Source organism: Protomyctophum bolini, assembly GCF_963924005.1.
Source record: "Protomyctophum bolini genome assembly, chromosome: 23".
Taxonomy (NCBI): Eukaryota; Metazoa; Chordata; class Actinopteri; order Myctophiformes; family Myctophidae; genus Protomyctophum; species Protomyctophum bolini.
The window spans coordinates 25,393,002-25,411,469 of NC_137884.1; the positions used below are offsets into that span (position 1 = coordinate 25,393,002).

At 47.3% G+C, this 18,468-nt stretch overlaps 1 protein-coding gene across 1 annotated transcript in view; it reads left to right on the forward strand.

The window, feature by feature from the left end:
• The first annotated feature begins 613 nt into the window (after positions 1-613).
• The window catches only part of sbf1 (SET binding factor 1), an 87,112-nt gene continuing 69,257 nt past the window's right edge, over positions 614-18,468 (forward strand). Inside the window, 1 exon segment of the mRNA XM_080757664.1 lies at positions 614-844. Within this exon segment, the coding sequence (XP_080613790.1) occupies positions 790-844 (55 nt within the window). The 5' untranslated portion in view covers positions 614-789.

Here is an 18,468-nt window from a genome sequence, read left to right on the forward strand (position 1 = left end):
GTTCGTTTTAACGAACAATGGAAGGAATGTGAATATATGAATGTTAAAAATTGTATAGGGGATTATTCATTATGTAAGTAAGTAATTTAAATTATGTTAGAGAAAGTATGACATTAGTAGGCCTACAAAGGATAGGCATCAATAAGCTTTGAGCTTCAGACGATGCCTTTTCGATCAACTATAAGAGAATGTGAATATTTTAGGTAATGATTTATGTTACACTGTTGAATTGATAGAAATAAACTAAACCAAACTAAACTAATTCTAGTGCTGTCTACGTTTTGATGAATTGAACAATTGGTGGACCCTCTTGTAAACAATTAGTTTAATGCTTTATTGGGTCGTCCACTCACAGTTAACAGTCTTTGTAAAAAAACGTAACAGACATCAGAATACAGATCTATAATGGTTAACTTATAATGGACCCGTTATAACCATGTCATAACCATTAGATCGGGTCCAATAGTAACTCTGGTTATAACGGGTCAGGTCCAAATAGAAGTAACGGTCCCGTCTGGACGTGGTGGGACATTCCTGCCCATGCGCCCCTCCCTCCCTCGCCTCGCAGTGCGCAGCCGCAGAGACGTCCCGTCAGTGTGTATGTGACAGACAGACAGTATGGCGGCGGGTGGAGGCTCCCTCCAGCTGGAGGAGTGATGATGATGATGCTACCCGGCCGTCACGGTTCCCTGGCCGCCTGCAGCAGCAGCTGGATGGACTAACGCATAGCGAGGACCCGGTAGCGACATAAGGGACCCGTCCGAGGCCCGGACCGTGGGGATAAGAAACATGGCCAGGCTCGCAGACTACTTCCTGGTGGTCGGCTACGATCTGGACCAGAGAGGTGAGCAGACTGACTGACTGGCTGGCTGGGTAGTGGGTACCACACACTGCTAACGGGCTAACATGCTAACAGGCTAACGCCATAGAGTTGCACCCAGAGAGGTTAGCCTCCCAGGCTAACAAGCTAACAGGCTAACACCATAGTTCCACCCAGAGAGGTTAGCCTCCCAGGCTAACGGGCTGCTAACAGGCTATCACCATAGAGTTGCACCTAGAGAGGTTAGCCTCCCAGGCTAACACCATAGAGTTACACCCAGAGAGGTTAGCCTCCCAGGCTAACAGCTAACAGGCTAACACCCAGAGACTCTTATACACCCACCTCCACTGAACTACACCACACACCCTCCCAGGCTAACATGCTACGCTACCCAGTGGGTAGCTCTGGGTGTTAGCCGGTTAGCTGTTTGGTTAGCCACGGCTTGCCCCAGAGGAGAGGAGAGGGCTGGGCTGCTCCCTCCCTCCCTCCCGGGTCCCCCCGCTCCGCCCCGGGACACCACGGTCCCCCACAGCCCGGAGAGGTGCTGTCAGAGCCGGGCGAGCCTTCCCACTGTGGGCCGGGGATGGATGTTGTGTTGTTGTTTAGGGCAGGCCTCACGTCACGTCACGGAGGATTAGTATAGTGTACTTAGTTAGCTATAGCTTGTCAACTGGTGTGTGTGAATGTGTGTGTGTGTGTGTGTGTGTGTGTGTGTGTGACACATCCCTGTGAATGAGCGCTGCATGCATAATGTTCAGCTAGTTTACAGACAGCCTGACTGTTAACGGTCTGTCGTGTGTGTGTGTGTGTGTGCTGATGTGTTACTGACACATTGTGAGGCTTAATAGAGACTGATATATTTACCCCCCCCCCCCCCCACCCTTGTTGTGGAGTTGATTTCTGACCATCTGGGTCCTTTGGGGACCCACGGTTGCCTTTTCTGTACCGACGTCCCAAACACAGAAAAGGTTAAAGCAATGGTCCCGAAAGGAGGGTCTAGCCATCGGTGGTGGTGCAAGAACAAGTGTCTCACTTCTCTCTCTCTCTCTGTGTGTGTGTGTGCACGCACACGTGGGGGTGTGTGTGAACTGTGACTGCCTTGGTGAAGTAGATCAGAAGTGAAGCTGGGATGGATGGATGGATGTTGTACAGCAAAGCAAACTGTCTGTCTGTCATCGTGTTGCTTAGCAGTGTAGTTGGTTGGTTAGTTGGTTGGTTGGTTAGTTGGTTGGTTGGTTGGTTAGTAAGCAGAATTGGGTACATTTCCAACGAACGTACAGGTCAAATACAAAAACTGTTACTTACTACTAAGCCACTAAGACTTGTTTACATGAGGGTCCCTCCATTTTCCAGGGTGGTCTATCTAGGTGAACTTGGAACAGCACCACAACTATATCACCATGATTGACATGAACCTTTTTGGGTCTTCTGGTGTGTTTTGAATGAGAATATATCTTCTCAGGGGAACAAGATGTGTGTATGTGTGTGTGTTCTTTGTCTTTGTGTTCATAGTGTGTATGTTTGTGTGTCTGTGTGGATTAACCTACATGGCTTCTGTTTTGCCCCCGCCCAGATCCCCCTGTCTTGTCCCCCCCCCCCCCCCCCCCCCCGTCTAGAGAGCCCTGTTGTGGTGTTGTTCAGTTGGGGAGGGTGGGTGTGTGTGTGTGTGTGTGTTGGACTGTGTGTGTGTGTGTGTTGGACTGTGTGTGTGTGTTGGACCGTTATCTGCCTCCCTCGGCCTAGATCTGAGCCGTATATAATGGTCCTTTTAATCATGAAATATTCACGGCAGGCCTTCTCCTTTATCCAGAGGAACGACGGCGCGTGTAGCTAAAGCTTGTAAACGTCGCACGGCCTCAAGTTTTTATTAATTTATTTATAGATCTTTTTTTTTTGCCTATGAATTATTTGTTCAACGAGAGAGGGGAATTGTTGTTGCATGACAGGAAGATCTGATGTGAGAGTAAAAAGCTTTTAGTCGCGTTATCCAACGAAGTGGCAGCGAACATGACTTCTGGTGGTTTGGCGTGTTGCTTTGGGAAGGTCTATATGAGGGTTCTGCTGTAGGGTGGGATGGGCAGGATGTTGGTCTATAGAGCACCGAAGTCCTGACGTAACTCGCTCATCCCGACGATTCCCCTGGTTTGCGGAAGTAATTTCTCTATGGAGAATAACATGGGGTGATCTTAATATCGTCTACTATAAGCGTTGTGGTCCAAAAATAAACAAGCTGTCTCTGCGTTATTGTCAGGGAGGTGTCTCTATATCGTTTGCAACAGTCAGTCACTCATATATGATACAGTCTGCTTCTAGCGAAAATCTAATTAATTCAGCAGCAGTAACATTAGCGTTTTCTCTCAGTCAGTTGATTCTTCATATCCATATGAGTGAAGCAGGCCGGGATGACATGTTTATTTTTCAAACACAGTTGTTATATGAGGCGATCTAAAATCGCCTCAATGGGGATTTCAATGCAACTAAACAAATACATGAACCTGGGGACTGACGCCCTCTACTGAAAGTGACGTCAGACTTCGGTGCTCTATATGAGGGTTCTGCTGTAGGGTGGGATGGGCAGGATGTTGGAACGTTGGAGCGAACCAAACGAACGCTGGGCCTGCATACGCTGCACAATCTCTCCTTCCTGTGTTCTCTCTACCCCCCCCCCCCCCCCCCGCTGGTCTCTGCTGGAAGGAGGCCGAGCAGACTTTTGGCCCGGGCCCGTTAAAAAACTTAAAGCCGTTTAGGACTGAGGTCAGATTCTACAAAAAATGTCTTCTGAAAATCATGACAGTTTTCTGGAAAAAATGTTTCTATGTGTGTCAGGGATTCTCAAACTATTTCATGTGAAGGTTTCCCCAAAAAAATATATGACCCCCATCTCAGAATATTTGGTTCCAGAGAAAGAGAAACCCCCCCCAGAAGCAAAGAGTTCGCCCTGAAAGAATATATATTCAAAGATTCGTGACACATTTTCCCCCCAAAAATAGCAGATCTGATAAGTGCCGCGCTATACGAGCTTGTAGATCTGCTATTTGTCGATAGCTAAACTAACAACGTAATGCTTTAAAACACCAAAAAGGGGTTCCCGTCCTGAGTGGGATGAAAAGTAAAAACGTGTTAAGACATCTGGGAAGCAGACATGCATGGCATGCATGCATGTGACTATAGCTGTGGTGATCATGGCTTCTGTTTGCAGCCTCACAGTGACTCTATAGCTGTGGTGATCGAGGCTACTGTTTGCAGCCTCACAGTGACTCTATAGCTGTGGTGATCATGGCTTCTGTTTGCAGCCTCACAGTGACTCTATAGCTGTGGTGATCGAGGCTACTGTTTGCAGCCTCACAGTGACTATAGCTGTGGTGATCATGGCTTCTGTTTGCAGCCTCACAGTGACTCTATAGCTGTGGTGATCATGGCTACTGTTTGCAGCCTCACAGTGACTCTATAGCTGTGGTGATCGAGGCTATACTGTTTGCAGCCTCACAGTGACTCTGTGGTGATCGAGGCTAATGTTTGCAGCCTCACAGTGACTCTATAGCTGTGGTGATCGAGGCTAATGTTTGCAGCCTCACAGTGACTATAGCTGTGGTGATCGAGGCTACTGTTTGCAGCCTCACAGTGACTCTATAGCTGTGGTGATCGAGGCTACTGTTTGCAGCCTCACAGTGACTCTATAGCTGTGGTGATCGAGGCTACTGTTTGCAGCCTCACAGTGACTCTATAGCTGTGGTGATCGAGGCTAATGTTTGCAGCCTCACAGTGACTCTATAGCTGTGGTGATCGAGGCTACTGTTTGCAGCCTCACAGTGACTCTGTGGTGATCGAGGCTACGGTCTGCAGCCTCACAGTGACTCTATAGCTGTGGTGATCGAGGCTACTGTTTGCAGCCTCACAGTGACTCTATAGCTGTGGTGATCGAGGCTAATGTTTGCAGCCTCACAGTGACTCTATAGCTGTGGTGATCATGGCTTCTGTTTGCAGCCTCACAGTGACTCTGTGGTGATCGAGGCTAATGTTTGCAGCCTCACAGTGACTCTATAGCTGTGGTGATCGAGGCTACTGTTTGCAGCCTCACAGTGACTCTATAGCTGTGGTGATCGAGGCTACTGTTTGCAGCCTCACAGTGACTCTATAGCTGTGGTGATCGAGGCTACTGTTTGCAGCCTCACAGTGACTCTATAGCTGTGGTGATCGAGGCTACTGTTTGCAGCCTCACAGTGACTCTAGCTGTGGTGATCGAGGCTACTGTTTGCAGCCTCACAGTGACTCTAGCTGTGGTGATCGAGGCTACTGTTTGCAGCCTCACAGTGACTCTGTGGTGATCGAGGCTTCTGTTTTTGCCTTGTTAAAAAAAGCAGGCAGTTAAACAGCTGTGTGTGTGTGTGTGTGTGTGTGTGTGTGTGTGTGTGTGTGTGTGTGTGTGTGTGTGTGTGTGTGTGTGTGTGTGTGTGTGTGTGTGTGTGTGTGTGTGTGTGTGTGTGTGTGTGTGTGTGTGTGTGTGTGTGTGTGTGTGTGTGTGTGTGTGTGTGTGTGTGTGTGTGTGTGTGTGGTGACGTGACGATCATGACTGGCACTTCCTCACCGGTGCTTTACTTTACTAAACGTTGCTTCATGTGTCGTTCAAGTGTCACAACGAACAACTGAACTAACCGGTGCCTGTCGTGTCGTGGTGGGTGTTTGACGGCTGTGGTCGCTGCCGGTGGCGTGATGAGATGAATGGACATGACTTCCTGTCTTACTTCCTTACTCTCCCACCTGACGCTCGTCTTTAGACTGCCCGCTACGAGTCGATGACTTAATCTCCTAAACTATATAGATCCTCCACAACCGACATCAATTCGTTGATGCTTCTTGCCTGTTCGCTTAGTTGGTGCTTTCCTATATCCATGACCTCTTTAAACTTTTGTTGTTCCCTGACGTCATCATTAAGACTGAGAAGAGAGCACTTGTGTGTGTGTGTGTGTGTGTGCACTCGCTCGTGTGTGTGTGTGTGTTTGTGCACGCACGTGTGGAGGCGTTGCCAACACTTGCTCCACATCCTACTGTCTGCTGTTGAGACAGTCGTGGAATGTTTTTTTTTTTTGCCAGTATCATCCGTCTGTCTGTCTGTCTGTGTGAAACCTGTCTGTCTGTCTGTCTGAAACCTGTCTGTCTGCTTGGTGACATCATCATGCGCAGACAGGTTTCTGAGGGATGACATCATCATCGCTGCTTGTTGCATTGTTGTTGTTGGCAACATTAACCCATTAAGACCTGAGGACTTGATTCTATACAAAATGTCTTCTAAATCCTATCCTACTTCTGAGAAACCTTGTGTTTCTATAGCAGTGGTGCTCAAACTATTTCATATCAAGGACCCCCAAATATTATATATCATGTAATTGGCCGCCGGACCCTCCATCTGAAAATATGTTGTTCCATGGGATTTGAAAATCTGCTATTTTCAGCATGCAACACCACGTCGCACGACGAAGAATATACCAGGTTTCACGTGGGAGATGTTTGTTGTTGTCCGACCGAGTCGATCATGTATGTAGCCTGGCCTTGAACACAGCCTGCACACAGCCTGCTCACAGCCTGCTCACACACAGCCTGCACACACAGCCTGCACACAGCCTGCACACACACAGCCTGCACACACAGCCTGCACACAGCCTGCACACACACAGCCTGCACACACAGCCTGCACACACAGCCTGCACACACAGCCTGCACACAGCCTGCACACACAGCCTGCACACACAGCCTGCACACACAGCCTGCACACACAGCCTGCACACAGCCTGCACACAGCCTGCACACAGCCTGCACACACAGCCTGCACACAGCCTGCACACACACAGCCTGCACACAGCCTGCACACACAGCCTGCACACAGCCTGCACACACAGCCTGCACACACAGCCTGCACACACAGCCTGCACACAGCCTGCACACAGCCTGCACACACAGCCTGCACACACAGCCTGCACACACAGCCTGCACACAGCCTGCACACAGCCTGCACACACAGCCTACACACACAGCCTGCACACACAGCCTGCACACACAGCCTGCACACACAGTGATATTGGTATTTTTCGGTGGCACTTCATGTTGAATCAAGTGTATACCGTGTTTGGGGACGAGAGGCGGTCCCCCATGTGTGCTGCGTCTGTCTGTCTGCTGTCTCTGTGGATTCAGCGACGGCGTCATCGTCCCAGTTGTGAGATGCGTGCTGCGTGCACAGCGCGCTCCAGGGACACTTAAGTGCACACAGCTGATTGTTGCTGAGATATTTCGTTTTTAGTTTTTTTTCGGGGGTTGATCAGTGAGCGCGCCGTAGGATATGCGACTTAATAGGTTGCACGCTGGAGCCCTGAATGGGTCCTATAGGTCTATATGGGGTTCGATAGGTCTCTATGGGGTCCCATAGATCCCCATGGGGTCGGGCTGCGTTGGGCCTGTGTCTCTGCGTTGGGCCTGTGTCTCTGCGTTGGGCCTGTGTCTGTGTCTCTGCAGTGACAGTTTAAAGCACGCTGGACACGCCTTCTGTTTTTAATAGTTCAGTGTTCCATTCATCCACGCCTGTGTCTTATATGTCACAGCGAGCGGTGTCGGGTTGCTCTCATTGTGCTGCTTATCACTGGCTCTCTCTCTCTCTCTCTCTCTCTGTGTCAGAGGAGCCAAGATGGCCGCCGGGCAGGGGGGGGGGCGGGACGGCGTCCAAAGTTGTGCAGGGGTGCGGTCACACGCCTGCCTAGGAACTAGGAAGGACCCTCCCTGCCTAGGAAGGAAGGAAGGAAGGAACTATAGGAAGGGTCTCTGTCTCTCTGCTCTTCTTGTGAAAGCGTTGCTGTATTTGTGACAGCACTCCCCCCCCCCCCCCCCCTCCCCTCCTCCTCCACGACGCTGAGGATACGGCTAGCCAATCAGATACTCCTGTCCACACGGCCCCCCAAACAGGAAATAGGGGAGTGGGCCCGAGGGAGAGATGTGTGTTAGGAGTGAGAATCCAGATTGTCCTCTCTGTGTGTGTGTGTGTGTGTGTGTGTGTGTGTGTGTGTGTGTGTGTGTGCTCTGAAAACCAGGAAAGGGGTGTGAACTGCTGTGCAAGGGCCTCATTCAAGAGGAGACTAAAGACACACACACACAGTCACACACACACACACACACACACACACACACACACACACACACACACACAGTTCCATTCTTCAGCACAGTGACAGCCCTGGCACAGAGAGTCTAGTTTACTGTTTACTCTCGCCTGTACCTCCAACGGCAGCCTTTACTGACTGTACCGCACGCACGCACGCACGCACGCACGCACGCACGCACGCACGCACGCACGCACGCACGCACGCACGCACGCACGCACGCACGCACGTGCATTGCTGTCCAACGCTAGTGCTGCGGCACGATAAATCGAGAAGAGATCTCGATCTATGGATTCAGACACCATGTGATATCTCATGTCTAAATGTGATCTCATGTCTAAATGTGATCTCATGTCTAAATGTGATCTCATGTCTAAATGTGATCTCATGTCTAAATGTGATCTCATGTCTAAATGTGATCTCATGTCTAAATGTGATCTCATGTCTAAATGTGATCTCATGTCTAAATGTGATCTCATGTCTAAATGTGATCTCATGTCTAAATGTGATATCATGTCTAACTAAATGTGATCTCATGTCTAAATGTGATCTCATGTCTAAATGTGATCTCATGTCTAAATGTGATCTCATGTCTAAATGTGATCCAGAATGCTGCAGCAATTATAGTTGTCTGTCCAGTTCATTTCAGTCACTCTTGTGTTTTCGCTACAAGAGAGAGGTGGGCGTTGTTGTGAGCTTGTACATCTGCTATTTTCAGCATGCGACACCACGTCGCACGGCGAAGAATATATACCAGGTTTCACGTGGGAGATGTTTGTTGTCGTCCGAGAGGTTTAAGTCTTTACTCTTTAAGCACTTTGATGTTGTCTGTTTAAAGCCACAGTAGTTATGTCTCCAGGTGACACATTGTGAACGTAGTTAATATTCAGCAACTACAGACAATACATATTTATATTTATATATAATTCATGTGGTAATTAATGTTCAGCAACTACAGACTAAAGACAATACATATTTATATATAATTAATGTAGTAATGTTCAGCAACTACAGACTAAAGACAATACATATTTATATATAATTAATGTAGTAATGTTCAGCAACTACAGACTAAAGACAATACATATTTATATATAATTAATGTAGTTAATGTTCAGCCACTACAGACTAAAGACAATACATATTTATATATAATTAATGTAGTTAATGTTCAGCAACTACAGACTAAAGACAATACATATTTATATATAATTAATGTAGTTAATGTTCAGCAACTACAGACTAAAGACAATACATATTTATATATAATTAATGTAGTTAATGTTCAGCAACTACAGACTAAAGACAATACATATTTATATATAATTAATGTAGTAATGTTCAGCAACTACAGACTAAAGACAATACATATTTATATATAATTAATGTAGTTAATGTTCAGCCACTACAGACTAAAGACAATACATATTTATATATAATTAATGTAGTAATGTTCAGCAACTACAGACTAAAGACAATACATATTTATATATAATTAATGTAGTTAATGTTCAGCAACTACAGACTAAAGACAATACATATTTATATATAATTCATGTAGTTAATGTTCAGCAACTACAGACTAAAGACAATACATATTTATATATAATTCATGTAGTTAATGTTCAGCAACTACAGACTAGAGACAATACATATTTATATATAATTAATGTAGTAATGTTCAGCAACTACAGACTAAAGACAATACATATTTATATATAATTAATGTAGTTAATGTTCAGCAACTACAGACTAAAGACAATACATATTTATATATAATTCATGTAGTAATATTCAGCAACTACAGACTATAAACTAAAGACTATACATATTTTCATGGAAGAAATGAGAATAGTGTGAGAATCGTGATCTCAATTCTCGTGGAGGAAAATCGAGATTCACATTTGAGCGCACACGCACGCATTGCATGCACGCACGCATGCATGCGTGCGTGCACGCATGCATGTGCATTTGCAGGCCAACACCTACAAAGCGTGGAATTAATTACAGGCCTTCTTTTTTCGGCACAACATTGTTGAGTTTGATTTAAAAGTTAAGGCTGTTGGTTGAGATCAAAACTATAAGTTGATGCTCGGCTGATGCTGTCGTCTGTTGTGATTTTGAAACGCTGCCGGTGGAGAGAGAGAGATGTCTCTCTGAGGGAGAGACAGGGGGGGGGGGGGGGGGGGAGAGAGAGAGATGTCTCTCTGAGGGAGAGACAGGGGGGGGGGGGGGGAGAGAGGGATGTCTCTCTGAGGGAGAGAGAGAGGGGGAGGGGGGGAGAGAGGGAGGGGGAGATAGAGGGGGAGGCAAGATAGATATAGAGGGAGGGAGCTGAAGGACTTCAGTGCATTGTGCTTTGCTTACACATGTTGTGACCAAAGCACATTAAGCACAATGCAAGGAATGGGTGCATTCGCCATGTATCTGAAGGAAGCCTGATCTAACCACTCTTAGATTTTCTCCAGTTTATCCCTGAGTTGAAAGATGTCTCTTTGAGGGAGAGAGAGAGAGAGAGAGAGAGAGGGGGGGGGAGGGGGAGATGAAGATGTCTCTTTGAGGGAGAGAGAGAGAGAGAGAGAGAGAGGGGAGAGAAAGATGTCTCTTTGAGGGAGAGAGAGAGAGAGAGAGAGAGGGGGGGAGGGGGAGATGAAGATGTCTCTTTGAGGGAGAGAGAGAGAGGGGAGAGAAAGATGTCTCATTGAGGGAGAGAGAGAGAGGGGGGGGGAGGGATAGAGACAGAGGGGGGAGGGAGGGGGAGATGAAGATGTCTCTGTCTTGACGAATGCAATTCTCAGAAATAGGAAACGCAACTTTACTTCCTATACACGTTGCTTCCTACACGGAGAAGGCCATATTGTGGATGAGGGAGAGGGAGGGGGGGGTGGGGGGGGGCTGAGCGAGAGAGCAAGAGAGGGAGAGGGAGAGAGAGAGCGAGAGAGATTGGGGGAGAGAGAGAGAGAGAGAGAGAGAGCTGTAATCCTTCCAGTGAGGGAGTGATGCCCGTCTGGTCTTGCGGGTTGCTGCCACTTCCTCCGTGCTTCCAGAGAGAGTCCCTCCAGAAATAGACCCACAATCTGCCTTTCATATGGCTGGACAGAGGGTGCTGGGTGTGGGGGGGTGTGTGTGCGCGACGTGTGTTGAGCGCGCCTGTGTGTTTGTGTGTGTGTGAGCACGTGTGTGTGAGCACGCCTGTGTGTGTGTGTGTGTGTGTGTGATGTGGCTGTGTGAGCGGCTGAGCGTGCCTGTGTGTGTGTGTGTTTGTTTGTGTGTGTGTGTGCGTGCGCACTGGTCTCCGTTTTGTCATTCAGATGGTAGGGCTGTCACGATTACAAATTTAAGTTGATCATTAAAATATACAAAGAAATCACTGATGCGTGAAATTATTCTTATATCTTCAATGTATTTGCGATCAGATGATGATGTAATCATTGTGCCCTGAGGGCTAATATGTGGGCCTCTCATCCCAGCCCTGAGGGCTAATATGTGGGCCTCTCAACCCAGCCCTGAGGGCTAATATGTGGGCCTCTCAACCCAGCCCTGAGGGCTAATATGTGGGCCTCTCATCCCAGCCCTGAGGGCTAATATGTGGGCCTCTCAACCCAGCCCTGAGGGCTAATATGTGGTCCTCTCAGTCTCAACCCAGGCTCGTAATATGGGCTAATATTTAAAGAAATGTAATGTTCGAGTTCATGCATTGTCTGGATGTAGCGGTATGTGAAAACAGTACAACTGGGTGAGGTGTGTGAAAACAGTACAACCGTGGCGCTCTGAGGCCCCACTGGGAGCTGTTTATTACGCTATACTGTACATCCAGACTATGGGATGCTCTGGTTAAAATGCCTGCATGTTCTGCCTGTGAGTGTGTAATCACTGAATGAATGAATGGATGGATGGATGGATGAATGAATGACTGAATGAATGAATGGCTCGCTGCGCACTGAGGGCTGTATTTTGCGTGTCTTAAGTACCAGGTCTTATTCCCTAACTTGAGTAAACTAAAGACCTGGAGGTGTGGTCAATGCTCTTTGGCCACTCAGAATAGCCAAAATATGGCATTGATCATCACGCCTCCAGGTCTTTAGTTTACTCAAGTTAGGGAATAAGACCTGGTACTTAAGACACTCAAAATACAGCCCTGAGTGTCTTAAGTCTAGCCGAGGACTCCACTCCACTCATGCTGCATGTTAATTCCACTTCTACAAATACCTTTTTTTCTGTTACTCCTTGGACAACATGGCAACGCCCGACAAGGGCCATACAATGAACCCACAGACGGCCTGTGTGTGTGTGTGTGTGTGTGTGTGTGTGTGTGTGTGTGTGTGTGTTAATGAATGCTTGTTATTCATGAGGCAGACGATGAACCCCCTCTGCCCCCCCCCTGCCCTCATTCCTACTGCACAGATACGGAGGACAGACCACACACACACACACACACACACACACACACACAGTCACACGCTCGCGCGCATGTGTTGACGCTCGTTGTCGCACAGTAGTATAGTTCAGTGGCAGCGTTGCCATGTCTGCTTATTATAAGCGACTTTGGGCTTCTTTTTCTGTGAAGTTCCTTGTCAATATTGGTGGTTGCGGGTTGTTGGGGGGGGGGGACGACGACCAGATTCTACAAATGTTTTCTAGTTTTCTGAAAAACCCTCATGTTTCTTTGTCAGTGGTTCTCACACTATTTCATGGACTCCCAGAATTATATGTAATTGGCCGCCGACCCCCCATCTGCAAATATGTTGTTCCAGTTTGATGTGGTCTTCCCTGGAATTTGGAGAATTCCCTGGACTCAGAGCCCTGGACTCGGGGCCCTGGACTCAGGGCTCTGGACTCAGGGCCCTGGACTCGGGGTGACCAGGATGACCTAACTCTCAGTGTTCCGACCCCTCAGTGACGCAACTCTTGTCTTTCCACTATGGCTCCGTCCTCCATGAAACAGACACCTCTGTCACCATGGCGATAAAACCCTGTGACCTTTTTTGGAAGGTGATGAATGTACAGAGAATCAATCGGGTTAATTATTTCTAACTGGACGACACTGTGGGACTGGGATTAATGATGTGCACAGCAAACGTCCATTTTAGACCCCCCCTTGAGTTTACGTGTGTGTGTGTGTGTGTGTGTGTGTGTGTGTGTGTGTGTGTGTGTGTGCGCGCGTGTGTGTGTGCGTGTGCGCGCGTGTGTGTGTGCGCTAGTGCATTCACTTTTAGTCATTTTTACTAGTTGACTAGTTGCCTAGTTTACTAGTCGGCTGGAGTTGTTTAACTACCTATTATGTAAAAAAAAAAAAGTACCAACAAGGTGGACTAGTTGCTTTATGCCCTGTGTGTGTTTGCAGCAGTGTGATCCTGCTGACAGCCCCGAGCTTCTGCTCCGCCTTTCTGAAGACTGGTGCCAGGAGTTGCTTGTTGTCACAAGCAGTGCATCTTCTTCATGTCTGACGCTGTTGTTGCTGCGTTTTATATGCTATCATCGCTGGTACAGAAACATGGCAGCTTGCTGGCTCTGTGCTTTTATACCTCTGTGTGCAACAACGCCGGGCGCCATGACTCTCTGAGACAGAGCGCTGGTGCACCTCTGTCTGGCAACGTTTTACCAGGAGTCAGTCAGTCCGTCCTCTCGCTGATTTCCCTCGTTGAGAGAGAGGGCTCCGTACGCCGGAGAGCGGGACATGGGAGAAGTTCCACAACGACCTCCCCAAGTCCCCAGAGCGGTCCGCTGGTAGAAATGTTTTGGTTTTGCGAGGAGTTGCATTGGTGTGACATGTCCTTGAAACTGTTGCATTGATGTGACATTTCCTCTAAAACAGACATGTCCTTAAAGCTGTCTTGTTGCAAATGTTCTTAAAACTGTTTTGTTTTGCGAGGAGTTGCATTGGTGTAGTCGACTAAATATCATAAGATTTTAGTCGACTAAATCTACAGTTGGTTTTGTCGAACAAAATGTATTTTGGCGGACCTTTTTCAGCATGCAACTACCGGTAATTGTAAAATGACTTATGGTGGATCTCTTGTCCACTAGTCCCTTCCTAACATTTTAGTCTAGTTTTTTAAGGAGTTGCATTGGTGTGACATGTCCTTAAAACTGTTGTGTTGCAAGGAGTTGCATTGACCTTTCTACGTCAGCCGTTCTCAAACATTTTCATGTCAAGTACCCCAAAAAATATATGTTTTTGGCCGCGGACCCCATCTGAAAATATGTTGTTCCAGGGGGACCTCCTAGAAGCAAATATTTGAGTTAAAAACGTTCGCTCTGAAAGAATATATATTCAAAGATTTGAGTTAAAAAAAAAAAAACGTTGAAAGAATATATATTCAAAGAATGCACCACATTTTCACGATCTTTCAAAAATAGCAGATCTACAAGCTCGTAGCGCGGCACAGAGTGCTTGTAGATCTGCTATTTTTCAATAGCTAAAGTATAACATAATGCTTAAAATGCCAAAAGGGGTTCCCGTCCTGAATGTGTCAATCAGTGGCTACACTGATTGACTAAACTAAATCTATTGTAGAGAAAGCTGTATTCCAGCTCTGCTGCGGTTCACACATTGAGCTTTTTCACCTCCACGGTACTAGTAATGCTATGACTGCGACTGTCACAACTATTACACAGTATGACAGACAGCCCCAGTGAGCTCAGGGCTTCCCTATGGACCGATTCCGTAACGGGTCTCATGGTCTCATTAAAGTATGAGGTATAAAGTACAGCAGCCTCGTGTTCCTAAAACAGAAAGATTGGGTATTGGGTAAGACTGACGTTATGCATCTTTCAGGACCTTTCGCTGCTTTGTCTCAACCATTACTCAATGGCTCTGGTCTCAGCCACCGCGGTAGATATTTTGACATTTCCGTTTTTTTTTCTTTTTTTTCTTTTATGTTGCCGCTACTGTTGGAGAGCAGCCATAAACTGCACAGGTTCATCCCAATGTTCTGGGCATCTTTGTAATGTTAGTGTTAGTAAAAAGCAGGTAAAAGAGTAACGTTTGAGGCAGACTAACATCAGTCAAAAACAGAGAGATGTGTTTGGGTGAGCGGTGAGTCTCTTACGACCGCTCTCTCTGTCTCTCTCTCTCTCTGTCTCTGTCTCTCTCTGTCTCTGTCTCTCTCTGTCTCTGTCTCTCTCTGTCTCTGTCTCTCTCTGTCTCTGTCTCTCTCTGTCTCTGTCTCTCTCTGTCTCTCTCTGTCTCTGTCTCTCTCTGTCTCTCTCTGTCTCTCTCTCTCTCTGTCTCTCTCTGTCTCTCTCTGTCTCTCTCTGTCTCTGTCTCTCTCTGTCTCTCTCTGTCTCTCTCTGTCTCTGTCTCTCTCTGTCTCTGTCTCTCTCTGTCTCTGTCTCTCTCTCTCTCTGTCTCTCTCTGTCTCTCTCTGTCTCTGTCTCTCTCTGTCTCTCTCTGTCTCTGTCTCTCTCTGTCTCTCTCTGTCTCTCTCTGTCTCTGTCTCTCTCTGTCTCTCTCTGTCTCTCTCTCTCTCTGTCTCTCTCTGTCTCTCTCTGTCTCTCTCCCTCTCTCTCCCTCCCTGTCCCTCTCTCGGAGCAGGAAGGATGTGGAGTTTTGCTGAAGAGCTTTTGTGTTTTGTCCCCGCGACACACGATCACCACGGCGACCGCGGGTTGCCAGACGGAGCCTCTGTTCACCCTCTATTCCAGTCCCCAGTAGGGTTATTTCCCCAACTATTCAGTTAACCCATTCTGACCTGAGATCAGATTCACACGAGGTTTCCACTGGACACACACTGGTCTGATGAACCCATTCTGACCTGAGATCAGATTCTAAAAAATGTCAGTCGTTCTTCGATTTTTCAAAAATAGCAGACCTACAAGCTCTTAGCGCGCCACTCGGTGGCGCGCTATGAGCTTGTAGATCTGCTATTTTTCAATAGCTAAAGCATAACATGATGCTGACACCAAAATGGGTTCCCGGTCAGAATGGGTTAATAAAACGGTAAAACACACCATAATTTTTGGGGTCCTTGACATGAAATATTGAGCACCGCTGATATAGAAACATGAGCTATTTCAGAAAACTGTCATGATCTAGACATTTTTTTTAAATTTCGCTGTCAGGCCTAAATGGAATAATAAACCCATGACATACATGTTGATAATATAGACATGAATGAACAAAGTCAGCGGTCATGTCTGAGGGTGATGTGCTGCTATTGGTGCATTCAGCGGTCTGTCTGAGGGTGACGCGCTGCTATTGGTGCATTCAGCGGTCTGTCTGAGGGTGACGCGCTGCTATTGGTGCATTCAGCGGTCTGTCTGAGGGTGACGCGCTGCTATTGGTGCATTCAGCGGTCTGTCTGAGGGTGACGCGCTGCTATTGGTGCATTCAGCGGTCATGTCTGAGGGTGACGCGCTGCTATTGGTGCATTCAGCGGTCTGTCTGAGGGTGATGGGTCAGATCTGACCTCTGACCCCAGGATTGATCTGACCTGGGGCTGGTTTTAATCACAGACGATGACTCACCCTCATCCATATCGCACTGCAACCCCTCCCTGTGCGTGCGTGCGTGCGTAGCTTGAGTGCGTGCGTGCGTGGCGTGCGTGCGTGCGTGCGTTCTGTAAAGAAAACGAGCTGTGTGCCTGAGCGTGCAACGGTCACTCCACTGTTTGTCAGTGGGTGTGGTGTTCATGCTGAATATGATATCATTGTGTGTGTGTGTGTGTGTGTGTGTGTGTGTGTGTGTGTGTACGTGTGTGTACGTGTGCACTGATCATAGCTTTTTGACTATGCACAATAGAAAGGCAGCTTCTTCCAACATGCATTCTTTCAGTGAGCTGTGATTGTTCGTGTTCATGCGACGTGTTTGTAACAAAGCAATACAGTCTCATCAAAGTTGGTGTTGTGACTTTACATGTTGTCAATTACTTCCATGAGAGGGAGGGAGAGAGGTGGTGGAGTTAGCTGCTTTATAGCAGACAGTTTGAGAGGGGGAGAGGTGGTGGAGTTAGCTGCTTTAGCAGACAGTTTGAGAGGGGGAGAGGTAGTGGAGTTAGCTGCTTTAGCAGACAGTTTGAGAGGGGGAGAGGTGGTGGAGTTAGCTGCTTTAGCAGACAGTTTGAGAGGGGGAGAGGTGGTGGAGTTAGCTGCTTTAGCAGACAGTTTGAGAGGGGGAGAGGTGGTGGAGTTAGCTGCTTTATAGCAGACAGTTTGAGAGGGGGAGAGGTGGTGGAGTTAGCTGCTTTAGCAGACAGTTTGAGAGGGGGAGAGGTGGTGGAGTTAGCTGCTTTAGCAGACAGTTTGAGAGGGGGAGAGGTGGTGGAGGTAGAGAGAGAGAGAGAGAGAGACCCAAAAGGTCAAATATGCTAAATATGCAGGATGTTTCGTGGAGACATACAGTAGTGATGCAACTCTTTGCACAACGGCTTTGCGTCTCCATTGAGTCTGTGTGATATTAGGATGAGTGGTTGCTTTGCGTCTCCATTGAGTCTGTGTGTGAATTAACAGACTCAACCTGCTGCCTGTGTGGAAAAATGGCACTCTGTGCTGTGGAGAATCAGCATGGACTCACAGAACATTGTATTGAATTGCAATCCCGTACATACCGGTAGGCTATTCCAGGGGTTGACACTGAGGTCTCAGATTCTGTACGACTGTCCATATTTTATGGACAGTATGTGTGAGCACCTGTACGACTGTCCATATTTTATGGACAGTATGTGTGAGCACCTGCACGACTGTCCATATTTTATGGACAGTATGTGTGAGCACCTGTACGACTGTCCATATTTTATGGACAGTATGTGTGAGCACCTGTACGACTGTCCATATTTTATGGACAGTATTTGTGAGACTGCATCACTGTCCATATTTTATGTCGCACCATGGCAGGCAAGCTAAAAAGTCAGTGTAGTTTGCTCGTTCGCTGTCACTCGTTAATTCGTTCCACCTGCGTATGTATACTCTCAGAAGTGCATTGAAGTGGACAAAAGCAGAACCTCTGTGACTGTTTTCCTTAATGACCAGAGTTCAGCTGTTTGGCAACATGTGATGCTAGAGAGCATGGCTGCTAAGAACGGTTCCCCCTATCAGCTATCATGCTGTTGTAATTGTGTGCATACTGTCCTACACACTGTGTGTGTGTGTGTGTGTGTGTGTGTGTGTGTGTGTGTGTGTGTGTGTGTGTGTGTGTGTGTGTGTGTGTGTGTGTGTGTGTGTGTGTGTGTGTGTGTGTGTGTGTGTGTGTGTGTGTGTGTGTGTGTGTGTGTGTGTGTGTGTGTGTGTGTGTGTGTGTGTGTGTGTGTGGTCATTCCGTCATTGTCTATGGGGAGGATTTCAGTGTCTCATGTACGGACTTCGGGGGTTTTCTAGTCGTGTATGTACGGATTACGGAATTGCAACAATTCCATAATCCGTACATATCTTTCTATTTCTTTGCGATCGGGTTGGTCAATAAATGATGCCAGAGTTAAAAGGCTCTTTCTGAACTGTGGACGGGGAGGTCGGATCACTTCAAATGCATATCTGCACACGATGAATGTCTTTAAACTGTTCAACTTTTCT